Genomic DNA, 22,737 nt, shown 5'->3' on the forward strand with positions numbered 1-22,737 from the left:
CCATAAGGGGCGTCAAAATCCTTTTTGCACACAGGCGCCAGTAGCCCTTACGGGGGCTCTGACAAAATATAATTACTGAATATTGAACTATTCTTAGAATATCGCAATTATCTGAATTTGCCTATACATGATCTGCTTCTTATATATCTACAAGAACCCAAATGGAACGTCGAACGGAGTCGACGTTCTTGTAGATATATAAGATATATAGACGAGATTTATCTTCACGAAACAGGCCACTGTAACGTTTGCACTGGAGTGAAAGGTGCGCGTATTTATCAGTTTGGTAGTAAAGGTCAGAAATTATAAAAAAAATTGTGCAGTTTTGAATTCCACTATTTATTACTAGATTAAGATGGATAGAAGTGCGCCAGGTCCCTCTAACTGTAAGAAACCTGAAGTAACGCCTAAAAACCCAAAAAGAATTACAGAACAAGACCTATCAGCTGCATTGGAAGACAGTGATTATGATAACGATTAGGATTTAATTGAATCGAGTGATGATAATTTTGAAATAGAATCCGATTCTGAATGGGAGGACGTCGATTTAGATAACACCGGTAAAATAAATAGAACATATTCTTATAATATTTACATTATTCATGATGAACTTCTTGTATTTGATCAAGTGATAGCGACGGTACAGGAAGACGTTGCAGGGTCGGTACAAGAGGACGTCGCAGGGGCGGCACAAGAAGACGTTGCAGGGCCGGAACAAGAGGACGTTGCATTAGCTGCACAAGTGGACGTTTCGGAACCAAAGTGGTCCGACGGGCCCGGCGAAATGAATGAGTTTCAATTTACAAAAAAACACAACTACTAGTACTTACTCCTGAAGGTAATCAGCCTATTGAATACTTTCGACTACTATTGAATGGCAAAATACTGAGTTTGATCGTCACTGAAAGGGGCAAGGAAGGGGCTACACTAAACTCTAGAATTACCTAATGGAAAGCACTTGACAAAGAAGAATTACTAACCTTTGTAGGTCTGGTACTGCATGAGGGCTCTATAAAACTCAAAAGAATACAAGACTATTGGAAGAAACATCCTTTATTCAATTTGATTTGTTTTTCGACATTTATGGAAATATATCATTTCTTATAGTAGAAGATCGACCTTCACCGATCTGATAATAAAATGAAATATATTTTACAATGAATTTAGTACATTAGAAAATATGTTAAAAATTGGTTCGCTAAAAAAATCCTGGACAGACTATTTTTAATTATTTTTTGAAAAATGATTTTTGAATAAATTTTGCAACATCAAGATAATGAGAAAATTTTTGTCCTTACTTGAAGTATAAAACGTATAGAATGTGCAGCCGTTGGGTTATCTATTATTTACCTGCGCGAACTACTGGTTTGTCAGGTATAAACAGGTATATCCATGCCAGTTACTTTCACTAGATTAGATAATAAAAAAAAATTATATTATCATAAGCGCTGTTTCATTGCGAACACGTTGATATAGGGTTGTCTCCAGAAAATTCAGTCGTATTAGGGGTTTGCGAACTTTAAAGTATTTCAATGCGCGTGGAAATGTGTGACAGAGGATGCGAGGTAAGTATACTGTGTAGTAATAAAGGACCCAACATCGTAGTCGCCTCGAATGGGACCTTGAATATTAGAAAGTGCGCACGCTCGGTATGTAAACTATAGAGGGTAGAGGTATCTCTACCACCCTCCAAATAGTTAACAGTGTGCGTTATTTTGGAGCAACTGACATTTGAGTTGCAAAAAAATAATTATTCAATTACATAATAATCAAATATATTTAATATAATACTAAAATATAAAACAATATAGCATTAATTAAATAAATACATATATATATATATATATATATATATATATATATATATATATATATATATATATATATGTGTATATATATATATTTACTAATAACCGTGATAATATATCTATGATAGACAACTTTTTGTGATCTCAAAATATGATAACGTGAATAATGAAAAAATCAATTACTTACTTTGAAATTTTTGAACTATTTCTGGAAAAAATTCAAGAGAAACAAAGTGGACATGAATTTGCCTTTGCTCCTTGTCCTGGCCGACAGCCTTTCAATTGAGCATCTTCCCTCTATCTACCGCTACCAATACCAAGGGAACCCCTACTCCTCTTGACTCACCCCCCTCTCGCATCCCCGTCACAGAGCGACGACAATGCGGGAGGACGAACCAGCGGGGTAGAAGACCCTTTTTCTTTATTGATTAATCCAACATTACAATATTCCAATATACATATACAATAATAAAAATAATGATCCTTGAACTACTAATACAAATACTAATAATATTAACAAAATAAATAATAATTCTAACATAACTAATTCAGCTCTCTGCTCCCCAGACTCCCTTAAACAATACTAATAATCCTAATAACCTGTCTACCCCTAATTTTATTATCCCATCGCCCAGCCTGCCTTGTCGGCCTTGCAGGGCACTCATCCTTTTCTTTCCCAGTTTCTGCCTCCGCTGTACGCCGCAGCTATCTTCTTTTGTCCTTTCATTCGTTACTGACAACATTCTCCGCCCATTCATTCACGAATCTTATCCAATCGTTCGGCTATCCACAAAGTGGACAGCCGAAAATTTAAATTAAAAAATAGTTAAGAAGATAGACTGAACATCTTGTATTCAGTTTGAAAAATTTCATTACGGAACAGCATAAATACAAAAATTATATTAACGAAAAATAAATATTATTTATTCTATATCACCAATAATATTTTTTTGGATTAATTTTCTTCGTGAAATTTTTTTTCAAATTAATAAAAATTGAAAGAAGGTAGAAACTGAAAAAAAAACAGGTGAAAGGTCCTTCAGAAAAATAGTTGTTCAAATAATTTGTTTGATGGAAACAAATTCAACGAACGTTCAGATTGTGCTATTTTCAATTATATCAGATAATAATTAAAAGAATCATATATTATATACTTACTGAATACTTTGTACAAAAAATTTCAAATTCTTTATTGTATTTATTTCCTAAAACAGTTTTTTTTTGTAACACGTGGTGTGGTAACCAACAAAATCGAGTACTGCTTTGGTTAGTTCAGCTTCATTATATTCAAAGTTTTTTTTTCACGAAAAGCTAGCTTTAAAGAACAATTTTTAAAAGTTTCATCAGTAAAATCACTTGAAGAATCGTCCGAGCCACACAAAAAACACTTTTTAACCATTTTTTATCACAACGATACAGAATAACACGTGTTTTCAAAGCAATATAATATTAAGTCATTAGCTACTACAAGGTAACGCGCACTGTTTACTATTTGTAGGGTGGTAGAGGTACCTCTACCCTCTATAGTTTACATTCCGAGCATGCCCACTTTCTAATATTCGAGGCGACTACGATGTTGGGTCCTTTATTATTACACAGTATACTTACCTCGGATCTCTCTCTCACACATTTCCACACGCATTGAAATTCAAATCTTTAAAGTTCGCAAACTCCTAATAGGACCGAATTTTCTGGAGACAACCCTATATCAACGTGTTCGCAATGAAACAGGGCTTATGATGATATACAATTTTTTTATTATCTAATCTAGTGAAAGTAACTGGCATTGATATACCTAATGATGCACTGTTTGGAACCTTTGGTGTAGTAATGAATATTACTGGAGTGTTTTCCCAACACCAAGAGGAAGATTAAAGTTTTAATCTTCCTCTTTGAAGATGATCACTTGGTGATCGAAACACGTGTCGAGGTGTTGAAAATAACGATTTGGTGTTGGGAAAAAACTCCAGTAATATTTATCGATATACCTGTTTATACCTGACAAACCAGTAGTTCGCCCAGGTAAATAATAGACAACCCAACAGCTGCACATTCTATACGTTTTATACTTCAAGTAAGGACAAAAATTCTGCACCAACTACTGAGTTGGTGCAGAATTCTTATTCAAAAGTTGAAGGTTATGTTAGTGTTGTTCTTGTGTACTTCACATAAAAACGTACGACTGCTTAATTTTTTTTTGATTTTTGAATAATAGTAAATTATTAAAATGTCTGAAAAAGAACCTTAAAGGTTAAGGTTTGGGCCAGAGGACGACTTGGTTCTCCTCAAAGAATTCATTAGCTCAAACCCTTTGGGAGGCCCTAAAAAGTGGAAAACAATTCAAACCAACATGCAAATGATAACAAGAAGAAAGTTTTTAATAAGAACTTTAAAAGATCACTTGTTCCGTATGTTAGAAATATGGCTGAAAAGGGACAAAGGAAACCAAATAATGTAGGTACCTATATAAATAATTTACATACGTTATTGTATACTCATATCAGTATTATTTCTTCTCATATACCTATTCATATTTTTGATGTCTAGGTCTGGAGTGGAAGAAATATGTAGCGAAAGAGACCAGCTTCTACAAGAAGTAAGCGATCTTTGTAATAACGCAAATGTAAAGCCTATAACAAAAAAAACTTATCAAAGAAAAATGAATTCAGAAACTAAGAAAAATGAATTCAGAAACTAAGAAAAATGAATTCAGAAACTAAGAAGAACAGGAAGAGATGAGTGTGGCAGAACTCAGAGTTTGAAATAAAAGCCTGAAAATAATCTTGATCATGATTATTTTTGTAAGTGCAACATTTGATTGCAGTTTTGAAACTTATTTTAAGGTTTATTATTTTGTATTTCATTTCAGACACTAATAAAATAATTTTTAATTTCAAAATAAAGTTGGTTTATGATCAAATTATGATTATTCAAGATACTGGACAGTTATATCGAAATATGTTTATGACTTCATGGAATACATTATCTGTTTTTTTAGTTATTCCTATACTAGGAAATGGTGTACAGATTTAAAATGATCAGACATCTAACCATTTAAAAATTGAGCCTCTGGAGGCAACTGCACAAAAATCTCCTATAATGAACTCTGGGGAAGAACTTTCACCAATACCTGAGCCATTACCTAAAATGCCTCATAATGAGAAAATAATATTAGGTAAATAAACGCCAGAGAGTAAAAGTGATAGTATAAGTACCAACTATTATTCAATTCATGCAAAAACCTATTACAGGTCCCAAAAGAATAAGAACAATGTAAGTGGGTCATTAAGGAGAAGTGCATTAGAATATTCACAGACTAAGGAGGCAAGGGAGGAAATGTTAAAATCCAGTCAGTTACATTTAGAAGAAGAGAAATTGAGTTTGAAGACAAAAAATCAACTTAGAGCAACAACGCCAAAAACTTGAAATAAAGGAGAGGAGGGAGGGAGACTTGATATGGAAAAAAATAAGGTTTGATCAAGAAATATTTGAAAGAGAGGAGATGAAGAAAAACTATCGAATAGCAGCAGCAACTGAAACAATCACTACTGGAAAGATAAAGGAAATATGAAAACCAATTAATTTTTCATTTTGTTCAAGTACTTATGAAGGTCAGAAGTCGCTTTCAGTTATTTTATATGTACCAATGCAATGAATCAAAAAAAGACTGCTTATGTAGATTTGAAGTAAATATTTTTTTTATTTATTTTTTTTTCATTAAAAATTGAACAATAACTATCACTAATGAAAGAATAAAATAATTAATCAAAACCAAAATATCAAATTCAATAAAAACTAAAAAGAGAAATTCCGTAAGATTCCAGACGCTGAACTCTACGTAAAAGTAGCAACCTTATTTAGATACGATCATATCGCTTTTTCTGTAGAACAGCAAATAAGGAACTCGCGTTCCCTGAGGTTTCAATACGTCTTCATTTTGCACGGTGTTGACCGAAGAATCGTCGTACCTAATCTAGCAATTGTAGCCGACGTGGAAGGCATCGGTCACGTAGTGTCCAATGTTGACATTTTTGCCTTCGTGGTAAACGAATAGCTTGTATTGTCTCTCTGTTGGAGACTGTGTTTCCGACGATATCAAAGTCGAATCAAACTTCAAGTCCAATTCAAAATCAAAAGTTTTGATAATCTACGTGGAACGGTAGTTGCTGTATTTGAAAAACTTCAGATGCAAAATAAGGATAACGGGAAGTTTGCAGAGCGTAATTTGCTCCCAAGCTTCGACCTTCTCGTTTGTTTTCGACGAAGTCACTTCCTCTAAAATGTTCTTGGAGACAAGTAACTTAAGCGCTTCTCTGATGGTCTTCACTTTTTCAATGTTGAGTGGCAGGGTGAGGAAAGGCTGGGTATTCTCAGTAATGTGGTCCACGTTGCGATGAATGCTCGACTTTAGTTGGCCCCCAAAGATGTCACTTATCAGTGTATTGGTGAAGTCGATCCTTCTGGTTGAATGTCCTTTATTTTTCTATTCTGTTATGTTCCATAAATTATTTGAATCATTGCTCAAAGCAGTGTCAACGAGAGGTTTTTCATCTTCAATATAATATTTTACCAACTCATTTAGCTCAAACATTTCATCATTGAGTCCATTCAAAAGAAAACCTAGAAAATCTTCTGCATCTTGTTGTCTATCATCGATCCAGTCAGTCCGCATGTTATGCAACATTTTATAAATCCACGTCGAACCGAATGGAATGCCAGTGTTGATTGAAACTTTTTGGTCATTCTTGGAATTTTTATCTACTCTCCCGTCTTTCGTCAAAAAGTAGGAAGGTAGGTGAACAAACTGTTTCAAAAAACGGCACATTTGCTTGGGGTACATCAGGATTTCCATTAAATTTTCTTGTATTGAATTGACTAGCATACGGAGCTTGAATTAGAAACCATCGATTACGAGGATAGGTATCATTTTGTGTTTCTATAAGATATGATCGAGGTTCTTCACACTTTTCAATAATTTTGCCATACGTTCTTAAATCAGTAACCCAAACAGTTTCACCAATTCCTAAACCTGATAGATCCTTAGTATGTCTATTGTTATAATTCTCAGACTGTTTTTCTTTCTTATTATTTTCCTATTCATCAATAATTCAGCTGGACTGAAACCACAATCAAGAGGGGTGGATCGGTAAGACATAAGGGCTAAATGAATGTCATCATTCTTTTTAATCAAGTTCTTTGCTACTTTAACTGCAGCTTCCACACAACCATTGGATCGAGCATAGTAAGGGCTACTAGTAATGTGTTTAAAATTATAGTCACGAGAAAACTTGCCAAATTCTCCTTGAAACTGAGGACCATTATCAGTCCTTACTGATGAAGGTATGCCATACCTTGAAAATACTTCCTTCACTTTTAAAATAATAATCTTTTCTTGACAACTGAAAAATCTCAAAAAATCTTGAGTAATAATCTGTAATTATGAGAAACCAATCTTTGCATTTGAAGAGATCTATTGCAATTCTCTGCCAAGGTCTAGTTGGAATTGTATCCCTCATGAAAGTTTCCTTAATATTGGTGCGTTCTTCAACACAACTGGGACAATTTCTAACAAGTGTTTCTATTTGGGTAGACAAACCAAGCCACCATACAGACATTTTTGAACATTCTCGACACTTGACTATGTCCTGGTGTCCACAATGAATGAAGTTCAAAACTTGTAACTGTAAATTTACAGGTATAATTATTCTAGAACCTTTCAGTAAGAGATTTTCACAAAAGTTTATGTCATGTCTGTACTGAAAATAGGCGAGTAACTCGAAAGAAACATCTTTTTTTTCTGGCCACCCTGTAATTGAATATTCTTTCAATTTTTTACATATGGGATCACTAGATTGCTCATGTATAATTTTTGAGAGAAAATGGTCTTTAACTGGAAAATTTTTCACTATCAATTGAACATGTGCTTCTATTTCAGAAGCTAATTCTTCAGTTTCAGGTAAAGTTTTCATGGGGTTCCTCGACAGTGTGTCAGCCACAACCAAGTTCTTTCCTGGAGTATATAAAACTGAGTATTGATATCTCATTAGCCTGATACGAAACCTTTGTAGACGAGGTGTTAGATCATCTACGTTTTTTGATTGCAAAATCTGTATCAATGGTATATGATCTGTTTCCAGCACAAAATCCAAACCGATTAGATATTCTTCAAACTTCTCACAAGCCCAGGTTAGCGCCAGAGCTTCTCGTTCAATTTGCGCATAACGGCTTTCAGTGGATGTGAGAATACGTGAGCCATAGGCAACTAATTCTCTTTCATTCTTCTCATTTAGTTGCATCAGTGCAGTACCCAATCCATAAGAGGAGGCATCTGCACTAACAATGACCTGCTTACATGGATCGAAAAACGCAAGAGTGGGTACATTAGATAATAAATATTTTAATTTATCTAATGATTCCTGCTGTAACTTTCCCCATGAGAATACATCATTTTTCAACAACATGGTAAGAGGTTCAAGTAAGGATGATTTATTTGGCACAAAACGAGCTGCAAAATTGATCATTCCAAGTACTTGCCACACTTCTGTTTTATTAGTAGGAATAGGAAAATTTGAAATAGCTTCCACTCGTGATGGATCAATAGCAATACCCTCTTTCGAAATAACATGTCCTAGAAAATTCAGTTTCTGTACGCCAATGATGCATTTTGATTCGTTTAGAGTTATGCCCGCAGTTACAAGACGAGAAAGAACTTCACGCACTATATCATCATGTTGTTCTATGGTTGGTGCATGTATTAATATGTCATCTATATGAATAATGATATTATTAATGTTATGGAGAATTTTTGAAAATTTCATACTGAAATATTCAGGGGCGCTGGAAATTCCAAACGGAAGTCTGCGAAACATAAAATGCCCAAATGGAGTTATGAAAGTAGTAAGAGGCTGAGATTTCTTTGAAAGTCTAATTTGAGTAAATCCAGAGTTTGCATCAAGCTTTGAAAAAAATTTGGAGCCTTGTAATCTGGCGAAAGAGGTTTCAACTTTTATAATTGGAAAGTGTAAACGAAGAACATTCTTGTTGAGTTGTGTATAATCACCACAAATTCTCACCGAGTCACCCTTCGGAACTACCACTATAGGTGAAACCCAGGCTGTGTGTTCTTCTACTTCCTCAATGATACCTAATTTAATAAGTCTGTCTAGTTCATTTCCTGATTTACTAAGTAGTGGAATAGGAACAACTCTTGGACTTCAATTTCATCCTTGAAATTACCCAATTCCTCATATACTTTGGGATATTCTTGAGCAATATTAACTTTTGAACTATCCCTAGATTCATCAACTATAGTCATTAGATTACCAGCTTTGAAATGCAAAATATCTAAATCAAGAATAACTGGCCTCCCAAATATTGGGACTTTTAAATCTTTCATAATGAAAGCATCCCCTTGGTGAGTTTACCTAGTATCTGCGCATTTTAGAGAAAAAGAGTTTACCATACACATTTAAATTTTTACCATCAAGTCCAAATATACAATCATTACAATTTATGATATTTTTGAGCATTGATTCTTTCAATAAATGAAAAGGGTAACATATAATATCAGCTCCAGTATCAATTAGAAAGGAAACTTTAGTATCAAAATCAATTATCTCCAAATTCACCATCCACTGATTTTTTTCATTCACATAAATCTTTCCTAAAGTTTGAGTGATTTCATTATGAGTTCGGTTAGAAAGACCACTATGCAAGGACATAGTCCCTAAAAATGTTCTGAAATACCTGCTGCTTCATATTCCCTGGATTCGTCTTCACCATTGTTTTCTAAATCTGCATTAACATTTCGAACCATTCTTCTGGGTTTCAGACTTCTCATTCTGCAAACTTTTTCCCAATGACCTTTAGAAGAGCATTTTCTGCACACGGAATTTCTGGCAGGAAATCCTGATGTGAATGAGGTTTGAGTCCACAGTTTTCACAAGCTCCAGCTGTGGAAGAGGTGTGAGGTTGTGAATAATCCTTTGACGCAGATCCTTGATGATTTGATTGACTTTTTCGAGGTAAACGATTAGCGACTGCATGAATCATTCCTTCATGCCTCAGAATACTATTCTGTTGGCCCTGGATTTCAGACTGTTTAGCACCGATGATAGCATCAGCCAGTGTCAGATTAGCCTGTAACTGCATCCGCTCAGAAGTCTTCGTATCTATCATCCCTACTACAATACGATCTCTTATGAGTTGATCCTTGAGAACATCATAGTCGCAGTGTTCTGCAAGAGTATGCAGAGATGTAATAAAAGCGTCAATGCTTTCTCCTGGTTTTTGAGTGCTAGGATTGAATTTATATCTCTCAAAGATTACATTTCGGCGAGGTATAAAATAACCTTCGAATGCTTTGAGCGTATCTTCGTATGTAGTTGGTTGTGTCGCAAAAGTCAGCGACACTTCTTCGCTTTCTTCACCCATCACATACATGAGAATATCAATTTTCTCCTTATCAGATTTGGATGATAGGCCCGAAACTGATATATATCGTTGGAAACGTTTCTTCCACTGTATCCACAACGCCGGAGTTGAGAAGGTGAACTTCTCTGGAGGTGCCACGTGCATCGAGAGGTTAGAAACCGAAACCATTGGTACCACAGAGCTTGTATTTCCTTCTATTTCAAAAATTTGTTCGATATCACTTATACCGCTGCCACCATGTTTAGTTATCGATGGGGTTTAGGCATTAATAACTAGTATCAACGTATAACTCTTAGTTTATTTCAAGACTCTCAACCCGTTGCACCGACTGTTGAGCCCAGCGAGAGAGCCCGGTGCCCACGTCCCTATTCTGACAGCCACCTTTCGCCGTGTCTCTGAACCAGTGTTACCAACTCTCAAAAATATTTATCCCTAAACCTAAGTCAAAAACCCCTAAAATTGCCTCAATTATTCAAAAATTCCCCTAAAAATATATTTAATAAAAATAATATATAAATATGAAAATACTATATAAAATAAGAGTAATATGCAGTAATATTTCTTAATTTTCTTTATTTATAAATTATCTAAAACGTTATAAATTACATCAATGTCTTCTGAAGAGTCCACATTTTTAAAATCATATATATTGACATTACATAAGCGTAACATTTTTGAAGATGGATTAAAAGTAGAGCATGATCCACCATTCCGAATTAATGTGAAACGAACCATCATTATACTTTGCAACATTTCAATCGATAATCTATTCCGTAGCTTATTTTTTATTATATTATAGATGGAGAAAGCACGTTCAACAGTTGCGTTTGAAATGGGAATCGTAACAAACGCTAATCCGAATTTTCCGATATTTTCAAAACGTTTACATCCAGCTGCGTCCAAATCGTTATATACTTCGTAATATAAACCAGCTGAAGTACAAGTATTAGTCCATGTTTTATTACTCAATTGTTGCCACTCAAACTCGATGTCATTTTTGTTGCCATAGATATGAGTACGATGAATGTGACTCAATATTTGTTTTAAATTGGGTTTGACTTGAGAAGTAGCAACCTTTGGATGCAAATCAGCAACTGTTTTCAACATTGATAAATTATCCGGAAGCCTTTTCTGAATTTGCTCAGCAAAACAAATTAAAAAGTTCTTGCATCTTTCCCTGACATCCAACAAGTCTTTTTCTTCCAATTCCTGGGATACAGTTTGAAAATCAAAACCAAAGTATATTGAAGCTGTATGCATTAGGTGTTCCCGAAAATTGAATTCTACAAGCTCAGAGTCTACCAATTTTTCCAATTGGGAAGGTACAACAAGTCGTCTCAGCAAGTTTTTGTATAGTAACAACAGATCCTCAAATAATTTGGTAGGCTCAACATTGTCACTTTGAAAAAGTAAATTTAATTGAGTCACATTTTTTAATTCATTCCTTAAAAAAATCAACAAAGCTTTGAAAGGTGTTCTCCGCATGATATCATAAACCTGTTCTGCCATGTAACATTTATCATCAGATTTGGCAATCGAAAAGAGCAGCTTTAATTCATCCCACTGCTCCAATATAGTATTAACAGCTTGGTAGCGAGCCAGCCAGCGAGTTCCGCTGAGTCCTGGGATTTTTTTGGGGTCCTTATTGTAATTCATGGATTCATATAAAGTTTTATAGTAGTCCAAACGTTTAGGACTGTATGAAAACCAATTATGAGTTTCTCTTACAAGAAATTCTAATTGGCGTGGTAATGATTCAGCCGCTTTTTCCGCGCATAAATGCAAAGAATGGCTGACACATTTTACAACAATTAAATCAGGCAGATCTCTTTTTAATAAGGCAGTCACTGAATTATGTTTTCCAACCATAATATTTGCTCCATCAACACCAATTCCGATCATATTTTCAATTTTTAATCCATCCTTTTTAAGTTGATTTATAATTGCTTGATGTAAACTTTTTGCATCACATTCTATTATCTTAATTATTCTATAAAAAGTTGTCACAACTTGCTTTGTCGTATGTGAAAAAAATCATAGCATAATACATAAGACTTTCTGAGTCGAGAGATCAGTGCTCTCGTCGATAATTATTGAATATGGATAATTTCCTATCTCTTCAATTAAAGCTTCACGCATTAATGGAGCAAGCACATTTTTTATTAACATTGAACACTTAGTGCGATGAAGTTTTATGTTTTTCAGAGCTTCTGATGAAGGATCCAGCTGAGGAAGTATATTAATTAAATGATCTACTGTTAACAAAGATCAGTGTTCGGCGATAAAGGCAGCGATTTTCAATTCGGCGATTTTTGTACTTTCTGGCAAAACTGGTTTATATATTTCAGATATAGATTTACATCCCTTTGCTGATCTGTCCCAGGCTACGGCTTTTTCATGCTTTTCAGTTTTAGCGTGACTAACCAAATCTTTTTTGTGGGCTTTCAACACAACATGGCAATATTTACACGTCGCCAATGTGTCATTTGTAACATCAGGTGCAAGCCATCCTGCAATGAAAACATAAATTGGAAATAACGACATAATATCACTTCAGTACATATACACATCACCGCAAATTGGTAAACATTTAAACATGGCAAAACCAACACCACACATTTTTTCAATATTTTTTTATAATTGTAGGTATATGAATATTTTTATGAAACACCAGACACCAAATCAACTTTAAAAATACTCGAAAATAGAAAAACCATCAACATCCCTTATCACCTGTCCAATCCATTCCAGAAAGCCTGCATTAATTGTTTATTTCAAACCTAAATAAAATAAAAAATACCGGTCTCTGCTGCAATTTGACGGCGCCGATAATTGCATGATTCTATGGTAAAAAATCATGTCATGAATACTAATCGAATCTATAATCTAAGTCTATCTTGATCATTCATATATTACAACTAGGCAATGAAATTTACTTACCTTTTAATTTTGAATCTGTTTCCCAAACCTTCGTGTACTTTTGAGTGTACGTCTTTTTATTTTTAGTTTCTTTGGACATCATTAATAAATTGCTTTTTGACACCGAAGTACGATAATGAAATAAAATTAACAATTGTAGGTAATTGCGTAGTTGAAACACACAAGCAATAACATAAAACATAACAAACCAACAAACGGCTTACTCTTTGAACATAACCTTGAAATCTCCGATCACCTGTCACAGACTACACAGACCCCAAAGAAAGTTAGGAAGTAGGAAGGGATACTAGTCATTGGAGAGTAGTTTAATATAATTACACTAGATGTCATCCAGTCCGAAGTCTTTCCATAGGTAAAAGATAAAATATTTGAATGACTGTTATTGGATTGAATAGTTCTATTATAATCAGGAAACCCCTAACAATACCCCTAAACATATAAAACCCCTAAAAAAATCCCATCCCACTCATTTACCCCCTAAATCTGGGGGGAAAACCCCTAAGTTGGGAACCGTGCTCTGAACCTACAAAGGTATCACATCGTGAATGATAGAACAATTCTCTCGTTCGAAGAGATGTTTTTACTCAGACTGTTTAGTGAGTTGTAGAGTGGTGGACATGCGATCAGGGCTTGCAAAATAGAGTTGACATAACAGTGATTGTTTTGATTGAGCAGACCCCTTGGCTGCAAGTTCACTGCCCTACCGTCGATCATATATGTAGATAGAAACATGCCCAACCCATAACGGTCTGGATCTACAAACTGGTGGGACCTTCCGGAGAGCTTGAAGGGGCATAAGGAGAATTGTCGTTGAACACGTTTTCGGCATCCTGGTCAGTAGCGATTTCGTCAAAATTGTTGACGGGTTCAGACATAGGCGAATGATGGTAGTTCATCGTCGGGAAGATCATAGTGTGCGGGTGGTTGACAAAAGGTGGAGATTCGGCTGTTTGTTGAATCACTGCAAAATTTTCCTGGATTTGAACATTTTTTCTCTTCTGCATTTGTCCTTTTATGATGTTGAAACTGCTAGTGTTTAGTATGCCTGTTGAGTCTTCTTCTACAATTTTTTTAGAACTGAAGTCTGATTTACTCTCATTAACGTTTAGATAATTTTTAACAGAAGAAGCTGGGGAGAAATCCGTAGTATCATACCAGTGGGCTAAAGAAAATTTCATCAAGACTTTGAGAAGGAGAAATGGTGCCAATGATTGATGCAGCATTTCCTCTCTGAATTGCAATGCTGATTCGTTGTATAAGAAATGATCTGGCTCTAGAATCGCCTGTTACTGTAATTAGTTTTCGACCTATATCTCTGAAAAAATCGGAAGCAAAGGAACCAAAGCTACCAAATGTTTCAATGGCAATTGGATAGAAAATATATCGATCTTCCAGACAAATGTATTTCCGCTGTTTCATTTTCTCAGCATATTCAGCGGCCCCACCAGATGTTTGCGAAGTTGAATTGAGATGAGAGCGAGCCGAAATATCAACACAGGTGAAGTCCCAAACATGTAAATGTTTTGAATGAACAAATTTTCTCAAATAAAGTTTCTACTATATCTATCATATCCATCAAGTATTTTCAATATGCTTTCTCCCCGATCTTGAGAAAAAAAACAGTGTAATGATGAAATTCGAATGTTTATTCATCAGGAACAAGAATATAAAAAAATCTTATAATAGGTCTATCCATTAAGTATATCATTCGGTTACAGAATCTAAAAGAACTTAATTTGTATAAAAATAAAATACACATTACAAAAAAAAATCATATTTACAATCATAACGTCATGGGTCACATGTGGTCTAAGTACTGTGGGTCTACACTCACACTCCCTACTCTACAGATACAGATCATAACGTTTTTACGTCAACATTATATGCTCCAGAACGCACTAGTTGCCGTAAAAACGACAATTGATACAGTGAAAACAGTAGTATCACATTTCAAGAGAAGTTCAAAGTCCACGAGTAAACTGATTAAACTCCAAGAGCATGAAGGAGTGGCACTAATTAAATTGATCCAAGATGTGGTTACAAGATGGAATCCCACATTTTATATCATTGATAGGTTCATCGAGTTAGAGGAAGTAGTTCGATCGACAGTTGCTATTCTCGACACAGAGGTGCGGCAGTTGAGTTTGAACGAATGGCAAATTTTTAAAGAATTGAAAATAATATTGAAACCATTTGAAGAAACCACCAGAGCAGTGAGTAGTCAACAATACATAACTGCTTCATTAGTTATTGTAATAACTGGCGATCTTATCGATATCTGCCATGAATTACTGAAAGATACAACCATGTCACCAATCGCAAAAACTTTCATTAAAAAATTGGAAAATGGGCTCATAGAAAGAGTGGGCAACGTTGAGTACAGCAATACTTTGACAATGCGTACTCTCTTGGATCCACAGTATAAAACGCATTTCTTCAAAAATCAGGATGCGAAGAGCGGGTTCGTAAAAATGTTATGGCATCTTTAGCAGATTTAATCACAAAACAAGAAGACTAATCTAACAATTTGTTTGAAGGTGATTGACAATGTTTCATGATGAATTTCATTAGTTCGGACTTCCATTGTCTGATATTATATAAAAAGTATTAAAAAATTAAAGAAGAAGAGTAAAAATAAAAAGCTGAAAAAACAGTTATATTAAGCAAAAAACCTATTTCACTATTGATTCATTTCAGGTTTTTTGCTTAATATAATTGTTTTTACAGCTATTCATTTTTATTCTTCTTCTGTAATTTGTCAATTCTTCTTTTATTAAGTTATTTCAGGGATTTCAAATCATTTTATATAATATCAGACAATGGAAGTCCGACCTGATGAAATTCAAGAATCTAACAAAAGAGGTGTTCATGAAAACAAATATAACGAGCCTAAAAGCACGAGCTCAGATGCAACCAAACCGACTCTCTCGATATGGAAATCAGTAGATGAGATTGCAGCTGAACAGAGCAGTAAGACGACTTCAAGATCATTTCCTCCAGAGCTATGGAGTTCAGCGGTACGTGGAAGACAATATCATTGATAGGAAAAGAGATACGCTCCAGTGGTGCAAAGACAATGAACATTTATACCCAAGTATGAATCATTTATCTAACTGAAATGTTGCGCAGTAGTCACCTCAGTACCCTGCGAGAATTTTTTTTCAAAAGCTGGCAACATTCTTAATGAGCGTCGCAACAGACTGAGCTCACAAAAACTTGAACAATTATTGTTCTTGAATTACAATAGCCAATTCAACTGATAATTATGTTTATTACAGTTTGTTTTGATTCAGAGATATTTTAAGTTTTCATTTATATAAATTATAAATAAGATATTCAGTTCCTATGATTTATGTCAAGCAAATAATATTCATTTTTGACTGTGATATTTTTGTTCGGTTTTGTTTTAATTTTCAAATATGTATCGAGTCTTAAATATATTGGACAAACACTTATGTTGCTCCTATAATTAATGTTTCATTTTTTCATTCCATCAAATCTGAGCTTATTTGCGTGCTAATGGCAATACAAAGCGATTGACAGTTGTCACTGTTCATCCGTATCTGCTATTAGTGTATATAGTTTTTCCGTTCCCGGCCTTCGCTTGGTTAACGCTTCACTCAGCGACTGTGACCGACAACAAGTCTCTGCATGTTAGTGTCCAGTGCAGCCGAGAGCACAGGCCACAGAGCGGTTCCGTCATCCAGTTCCAGCACCAACCTGCGCAAGCGTCTTTGGAATATCCACTCACCGTCTGAACAAGTTCAGTTCATTGAAAAGAACAGGTTCACTGAACAGTTGACTGATACCTGTTCCGAAAAACCAGTTCGGTTCTTTTGGTCCCATCTCTAAAACACGCTTACTTTTTTGGAACACTCCAAAAAAGTTGACGATCTGTATTTTATAGATATTTTCATTGACAATACTCTTTTGAAATATCATGAATCGTTCCAACATCAGAGGTCCAATCGAGACTGACCTAGCGAGCTCAATCTTCATATCCCTTTGCGAACTTTACTTTTTCAGAGCTCGTTTATGCAACGAACGGCATAGTTATTGGAACTCTCTGCCTCGGCAGTTATTGCCTGAGGGATACAGCCTGCAAAAAATTGAAAAGAACAGCAACTCCTACCTTCATTTCGTCGGCATTCACAATATTCTCCGATATCACTGCATTTTTTTTTCGTGATATGCAGAACATAAAATAAATTAAATTGACTTGACGGTCATTAGTCAGCTTCTATTTTATATCATTCCGGGAATATTTCCATATATCTGAAAAATTTTAGGCCACTTCTCCTGTTCGAACAAAACTGTAATGTCGATAGTTCAATATTTTCTTAAATCATAGGTATTTCGCGAATTCCAGCACGCACATCAATATCGCACATCGTCAAAGTTGTAATAAAATGTATTTCCCTTTCAACGTTCACGGCAACTTTTTTCTTATCGCGAGAAAGTACGATAAAATCAGTTCAGACGTTTCGTTACTGAACAACCATCATCGGTTCAATTCATTGATGATATGCAATAAAAATGATAATATGGATAATAATAATAACAATAATTTTCGTTACTGAATGGGCTATGATCCGAACACTGTTCGCACTGTACTAGCCGAGCTAGTACTCTTTTAGCAGAAAGCTCATATAAAAAACAATCCCAAAGGAAAATTATACTTATAAGAAGCAATTGATGACGAAAATATTGTTCAAAAGAGGTGTAGAGATAGATAGTTAGCGTAGCTTTTGAAAGCTCGAGGACTGAATGGACAGTTCAAATGGTTATTCTGTATATTTCAGATTTCAAAATGGATAACGAATCTACAAAGACGTTTGAAGTGTATGCTGAAGAAGATTTCAAACGAAATGAAAATACAAATTCTTCAGACACAACTTCCACATCCTGTGAAAACAACTTTGAGATGGTTGATTCCTACGTATATTTTCCCGGATTTTGAGAAAAATAAAATAACATAAAAGGAAGGTTGTCACAGACATCGGTCGTAAATATTTCACTCCGCGATGAAAACAATATTTTTAACAAATCTTATTTCTGCTGCTGAACGTGAATTCGAAGGATCGAATGATATTCAGTTGCCTGTTTCAAATAAGGAATCGTTTCCAAGAATACTATAGAGAATTTTGGATCAATTCAAGAAACTAGTGTCACGCCGAATATCAGTTTCTCTCTGGACACAATAATTCTGAGCAGCATCCCTAACATAGTCTCCGAAGATCAGGTTAATTTCATCGAACAATAACCCAATGAATCATCTGACAAGTTCACAGATATTTCCAATGTAGTTGAAGGGATGGATATATCAAATATATTTCCGTTCAAGCCAGATAGCTCAAACGTTGCTACAGATGAATCAATAATCAAGAGCATTAGTAGCGGATAATCTGTAATTATTTCACCACTGAAACAGATTCGTTTTCATTTCATCCCCCAAGAATCAAAAAAAGAAAATAATTCCAACCCAGATCGATATAAAATTCAAAATCACTCTTCATTTACTACAAATGATGGGTGTCATGATGAGAGCCAAAATATCAACTCCAACTTCTGAAAATTCCAAGTACCTAATTATAAATTCATTTTCCTCTCCCTTGGTTGATGGGTTTAACAGAAAAACAAACAGACAGACACACACATTTGCTTGATTTCATATCTTTTTCACCTTTCAACTTTTTTGCTAGGACTTGTCCCTCACGTTTTCCTTATGGATTCTTCAGATAACCCAACTCATACGAGATCTCTTCGTTGCCTAATATCGGAAAATGATATCAGTAAGTAAGTAGGTAAATCAGTTTTGTGTTATTGCGTTCAACGGTTCGAAGTGATTTGGAACTCATCAAAAAGGTAAGTTCAAGGGTTCGAAGTGATTTGGAACTCATCAAAAAGGTAAGTTCTTCATTGAAATATTAAAATATTGAAATCACAAATGAAATATATCATGTAGGGTAACTGACCCAGTAATGGACACTGTACCAGTAATGGACACTTTTTTCATAAAACTTGCAAAAATAAGAAATATACCACATATATTACAACTCTGTTCTTGGCTGGATGTTCCATAGAACTTTGGCCAATATCCACTTCCAAATTATGTGACCAACTTCACGCGTCTGTCAAATATCAGATAATATTGTTGAATGGTGGATGATAAACAGCTGGCTGATTTGTGTTTCTTTACCTGTTACTCTGTGCTACTTTTCAGTTCCAAGAGAATTCAACTATATCTTTTCAAGCCAGGTGAGTTCCAAATGTAAGAAAATATAGATAGGTTATGTGAATATGAAAATATTTGTATTTAAAACATGTTTTGAGTTTTGGTAAGGGGGTGACCACTACTAACACACATTATAACTTGGAGAGTCAGTTTTGATCATAGGGGTGACTATTTCTAAACCACTATATTTTAGTATTGGTCACCTTTGATGGTCACCATATATTTTACGTAGATATTCATGAAAAACTTGGTAACAATGTTTATTTTGAGTTTATTTATGCTGAATATTATTTTAAACACGTTATAGTTGAAATCAATTTTTAGATAATGCCAAAAACTAAACAAAAAGAGGTTTCACGAATTTTCTTTTCCTACACTGAAGAAAACCTGAAAAAAGCGATAGAAGCAGTAAAAAATGGCACAAGTAAAAAATCTGCCTCCCGGGAGTTTAATGTTCCCCGCTCGACACTTACACGGAAAATGGCTTTGCTTACTTTATCTCATAGAAAAATGGGTCCAGCAACAGAGTTATCTGAAAAAGAAGAAAAAGTTATTGAAAACTGGTTACTAACAATGGCTAGAAAAAGTTTTCCAGTTCACAAGCAAAATCTTATTCTGTCACTTAAAAAAATAATCGAAGAAACAGGACGAGAAACAAAATATTTACTCAATAAAACACCTGGACGTTCCTGGTTTGAAGGATTTCTCAAGCGTCACCCTAATATTAGACAAAAATATGCTGAGTCAGTCAGTACGGCACGTGCTGTTGTAACTCAGGACAGAATTGAATCCTGGTTTGACGAAATTTCTAGCTACTTGAGAGAAGAAAACTATGAATGTATACTAAATGATTCCAGCCGAATTTTTAATGGGGATGAGGCAGGTTTTTCTTTGTGCCCTAAGAGTGGAAAAGTTTTGGGTCCTGCAAAGAACAATTAACTGTAATGGCCACTTTTTCAGCAGATAGTAAATGTGTTCCTCCAATGATAATTTTTCCTTATAAAAGAGTTCCTCATGCCATAGCTGAATCAGTTCCAGAAAACTGGGGTTTAGGCAGATCTGATTCTGGCTGGATGACAGCAGAGGTATTTTATGAATATATTTCAAATCATTTTTTACCCTACCTGAAAGTCAAAAAGATTAAAAAACCTGTGATTTTATTTGTTGATGGTCATCGATCCCACTTAACCAAAGAAGTTAGTCAGTTACGTGACGAAAATGGTATCATTTTGATATCCCTTTTTCCGAACACAACACACATAATGCAACCAGCTGATGTTTCTGTTTTCAGACCCCTGAAATCTGGTTGGTCAACAGAAGTAAGGAACTGGAAATTTGAAAACTTTCCAAGAGAACTAACACGCTATAATTTTGGCACGATCCTCAAATTGGTTTTTGATAAATATGCTTCGGAAAAAACAATAAAAAATGGATTCAGAAAAAGTGGACTATTTCCTTTCAATAAAAATAATGTAGATTATACAAAATGTATACCTAACCGAAAATTTTCTGTAAATTTTGATGAAAAACAAAATGTTAACAATACGATTCAAAAAACTACAGATTCATTTCTCAAAATATTAGAAAATAAAATTGAAAATGATGATCTTGGGAAATTTCTGAAGACATATGAAAAAAGGAAGACTGGTGTGGTGACATATCATGCCTCAAACTGTACAATATCTGGGCGACAATGAAAAGTGAGGCAGAAAACCAATCAGAAGTGCAAACAGCAAGTATGAATGAACTTATTCAAAATAATGAAAACAACGTCAACATAATTGCGAATATTTCTCCTGTTGCCGGTCCATCTACATGTCCTAACTGGAAGACCCCTGAAAAAAGAAATATTTTGTATTATGAGGACAAAGAAGATGAAGGCTTCAATGTACCCACACCGTTTAAGAAATGCCTAGTTATCCCCAGAAAATCAGAGGATATAAAAACCCCTAAACAAAAACGAAAAATATTTCCAGCTGTTGTGTCCAGTGAAAAATATAGAGAATTTTATGAAAAGGAAATAAACAAGAAAGAAAATGTTACGCAGAGGAAAAAAGCAAAAAGTTCCCATAGAAATGATGTTAACGAAAAAGAAGACACTTCTGATTCAAACATGGAAATTTCCTATGCAGATGAAGACCTTGATTTCAGTGAACCAGAAAATCTCATTTTGGCAGATGGGCAGTATGTTATAATTAAATATGAAGATAAATATTATCCAGGTAATAATAGTAACCAAGTGTTATTATATAAGTTACTCACTTTATTTTACAGGTGTAATCCTTAAACATGATTATGATGGCGCAGAAGTGCAAACTATGGAAAGTGCAGGTATTAATTCCTGGAAATGGCCTGTAAAAGAAGATGTGCTATATTATTTCAAAGAGGATATTATACTTACCATTAAAGAACCACAACTGAAAAATAATAGAGGTTGTTTTGATGTCCCTGAAATGAAGTAATTTGTTTAAATTTACTTTTTATGCACAGTGTCCATTACTGGCTCATTTAGGGTTCCACTTGTCATGCCTCTGGGTCCATTACTGGCACATATGTATATTTTTCAATAAAAAATCGATAACTAATTCAGTTTTATTATTTATGTATTTCAATCTCTTCAGTCGTATTCTGTATGAAAATAACATATACATGCAAATCATCACTTCACTTACTGTAGATTACGTATTTTTCATAAATGCCTAAACACAAAACTTTCTTAAGAGTGTCCATTATTAGGTCAGCCACCTTGTATCCTGGGATTCGCTGAAACACAAATTTTTGAGAGCTAATTACATTACTGGCTGAGAGTAACATAACCCCACATAACCTATTACCCGCGAAAAATGTCTATGTAAGTGATTCGTATTGCATCGTTGAGAAACGTTACAGAAATGTACAAGTTTTATTATCTCAGAAAGATTATTCAACATTTTTAATTTCGTTATTCATTTGTGAAAATATTGAAAATTAATTGAAAACATTTGGAGTAAGAATTTCAAACCTAAAATAAAAACTACTGTGATTCAGACTTTCGGTGTGAATTATCGACAACTCTGTGATGTTCGAAGAACGTCGTGGCCACCAGGGGGGGAGATAAGAATTCGTAAACGTTTTAAATTCATCATTTAAAACACTGAGGAAGCGCCTTCCTCAATTAGACCAGGAGCTGAAGACATATGACGTTCTCCAATTTTTTATCGCATGCTTTTTTAAGGCTTTATAATTCATGAGGAAAAGTGATTTTCTTTTTGTGGAGCATTTTCGTGCTTTTCCGCGATATTATACTGTCTGCCGTTGTAATATACAGAAGCTCTAACAAAT

At 34.6% G+C, this 22,737-nt stretch overlaps 2 protein-coding genes, 1 long non-coding RNA gene and 1 pseudogene across 3 annotated transcripts; 2 read left to right on the plus strand and 2 right to left on the minus strand.

Annotated features, from left to right (window-relative positions):
- Positions 1–4,870: 4,870 nt before the first annotated feature.
- Positions 4,871–5,488, plus strand: LOC141486141 (uncharacterized). The gene is made up of 2 exons (XR_012467666.1): positions 4,871–4,983; positions 5,060–5,488. It is a non-coding gene; the product is annotated as an uncharacterized lncRNA (long non-coding RNA).
- A 138-nt stretch (positions 5,489–5,626) lies between these two features.
- On the minus strand, positions 5,627–8,975 carry LOC141486140 (ubiquitin carboxyl-terminal hydrolase 10-like; annotated as a pseudogene).
- A 248-nt stretch (positions 8,976–9,223) lies between these two features.
- On the minus strand, positions 9,224–13,404 carry LOC111516400 (uncharacterized). Its single transcript, XM_074183863.1, has 2 exons — positions 13,182–13,404; positions 9,224–12,751 (listed from the first exon to the last, which is right to left on the minus strand). The coding sequence occupies exon 2, from the start codon at positions 10,407–10,409 to the stop codon at positions 9,645–9,647; it is 765 nt and encodes a 254-aa protein (XP_074039964.1). The 5' UTR covers positions 10,410–12,751; positions 13,182–13,404; the 3' UTR covers positions 9,224–9,644.
- Positions 13,405–19,940: 6,536 nt separating this feature from the next.
- On the plus strand, positions 19,941–21,878 carry LOC141486212 (uncharacterized). Its single transcript, XM_074183939.1, has 2 exons — positions 19,941–21,638; positions 21,691–21,878. The coding sequence occupies exons 1-2, from the start codon at positions 21,110–21,112 to the stop codon at positions 21,876–21,878; spliced, it is 717 nt and encodes a 238-aa protein (XP_074040040.1). The 5' UTR covers positions 19,941–21,109.
- The last annotated feature ends 859 nt before the right edge of the window (positions 21,879–22,737 follow it).

Source organism: Leptinotarsa decemlineata, unplaced genomic scaffold (genome assembly GCF_025532065.1).
Source record: "Leptinotarsa decemlineata unplaced genomic scaffold, Ldec_3_MD MMD2_tig00026347_RagTag_RagTag, whole genome shotgun sequence".
Lineage (NCBI taxonomy): Eukaryota > Metazoa > Arthropoda > Insecta > Coleoptera > Chrysomelidae > Leptinotarsa > Leptinotarsa decemlineata.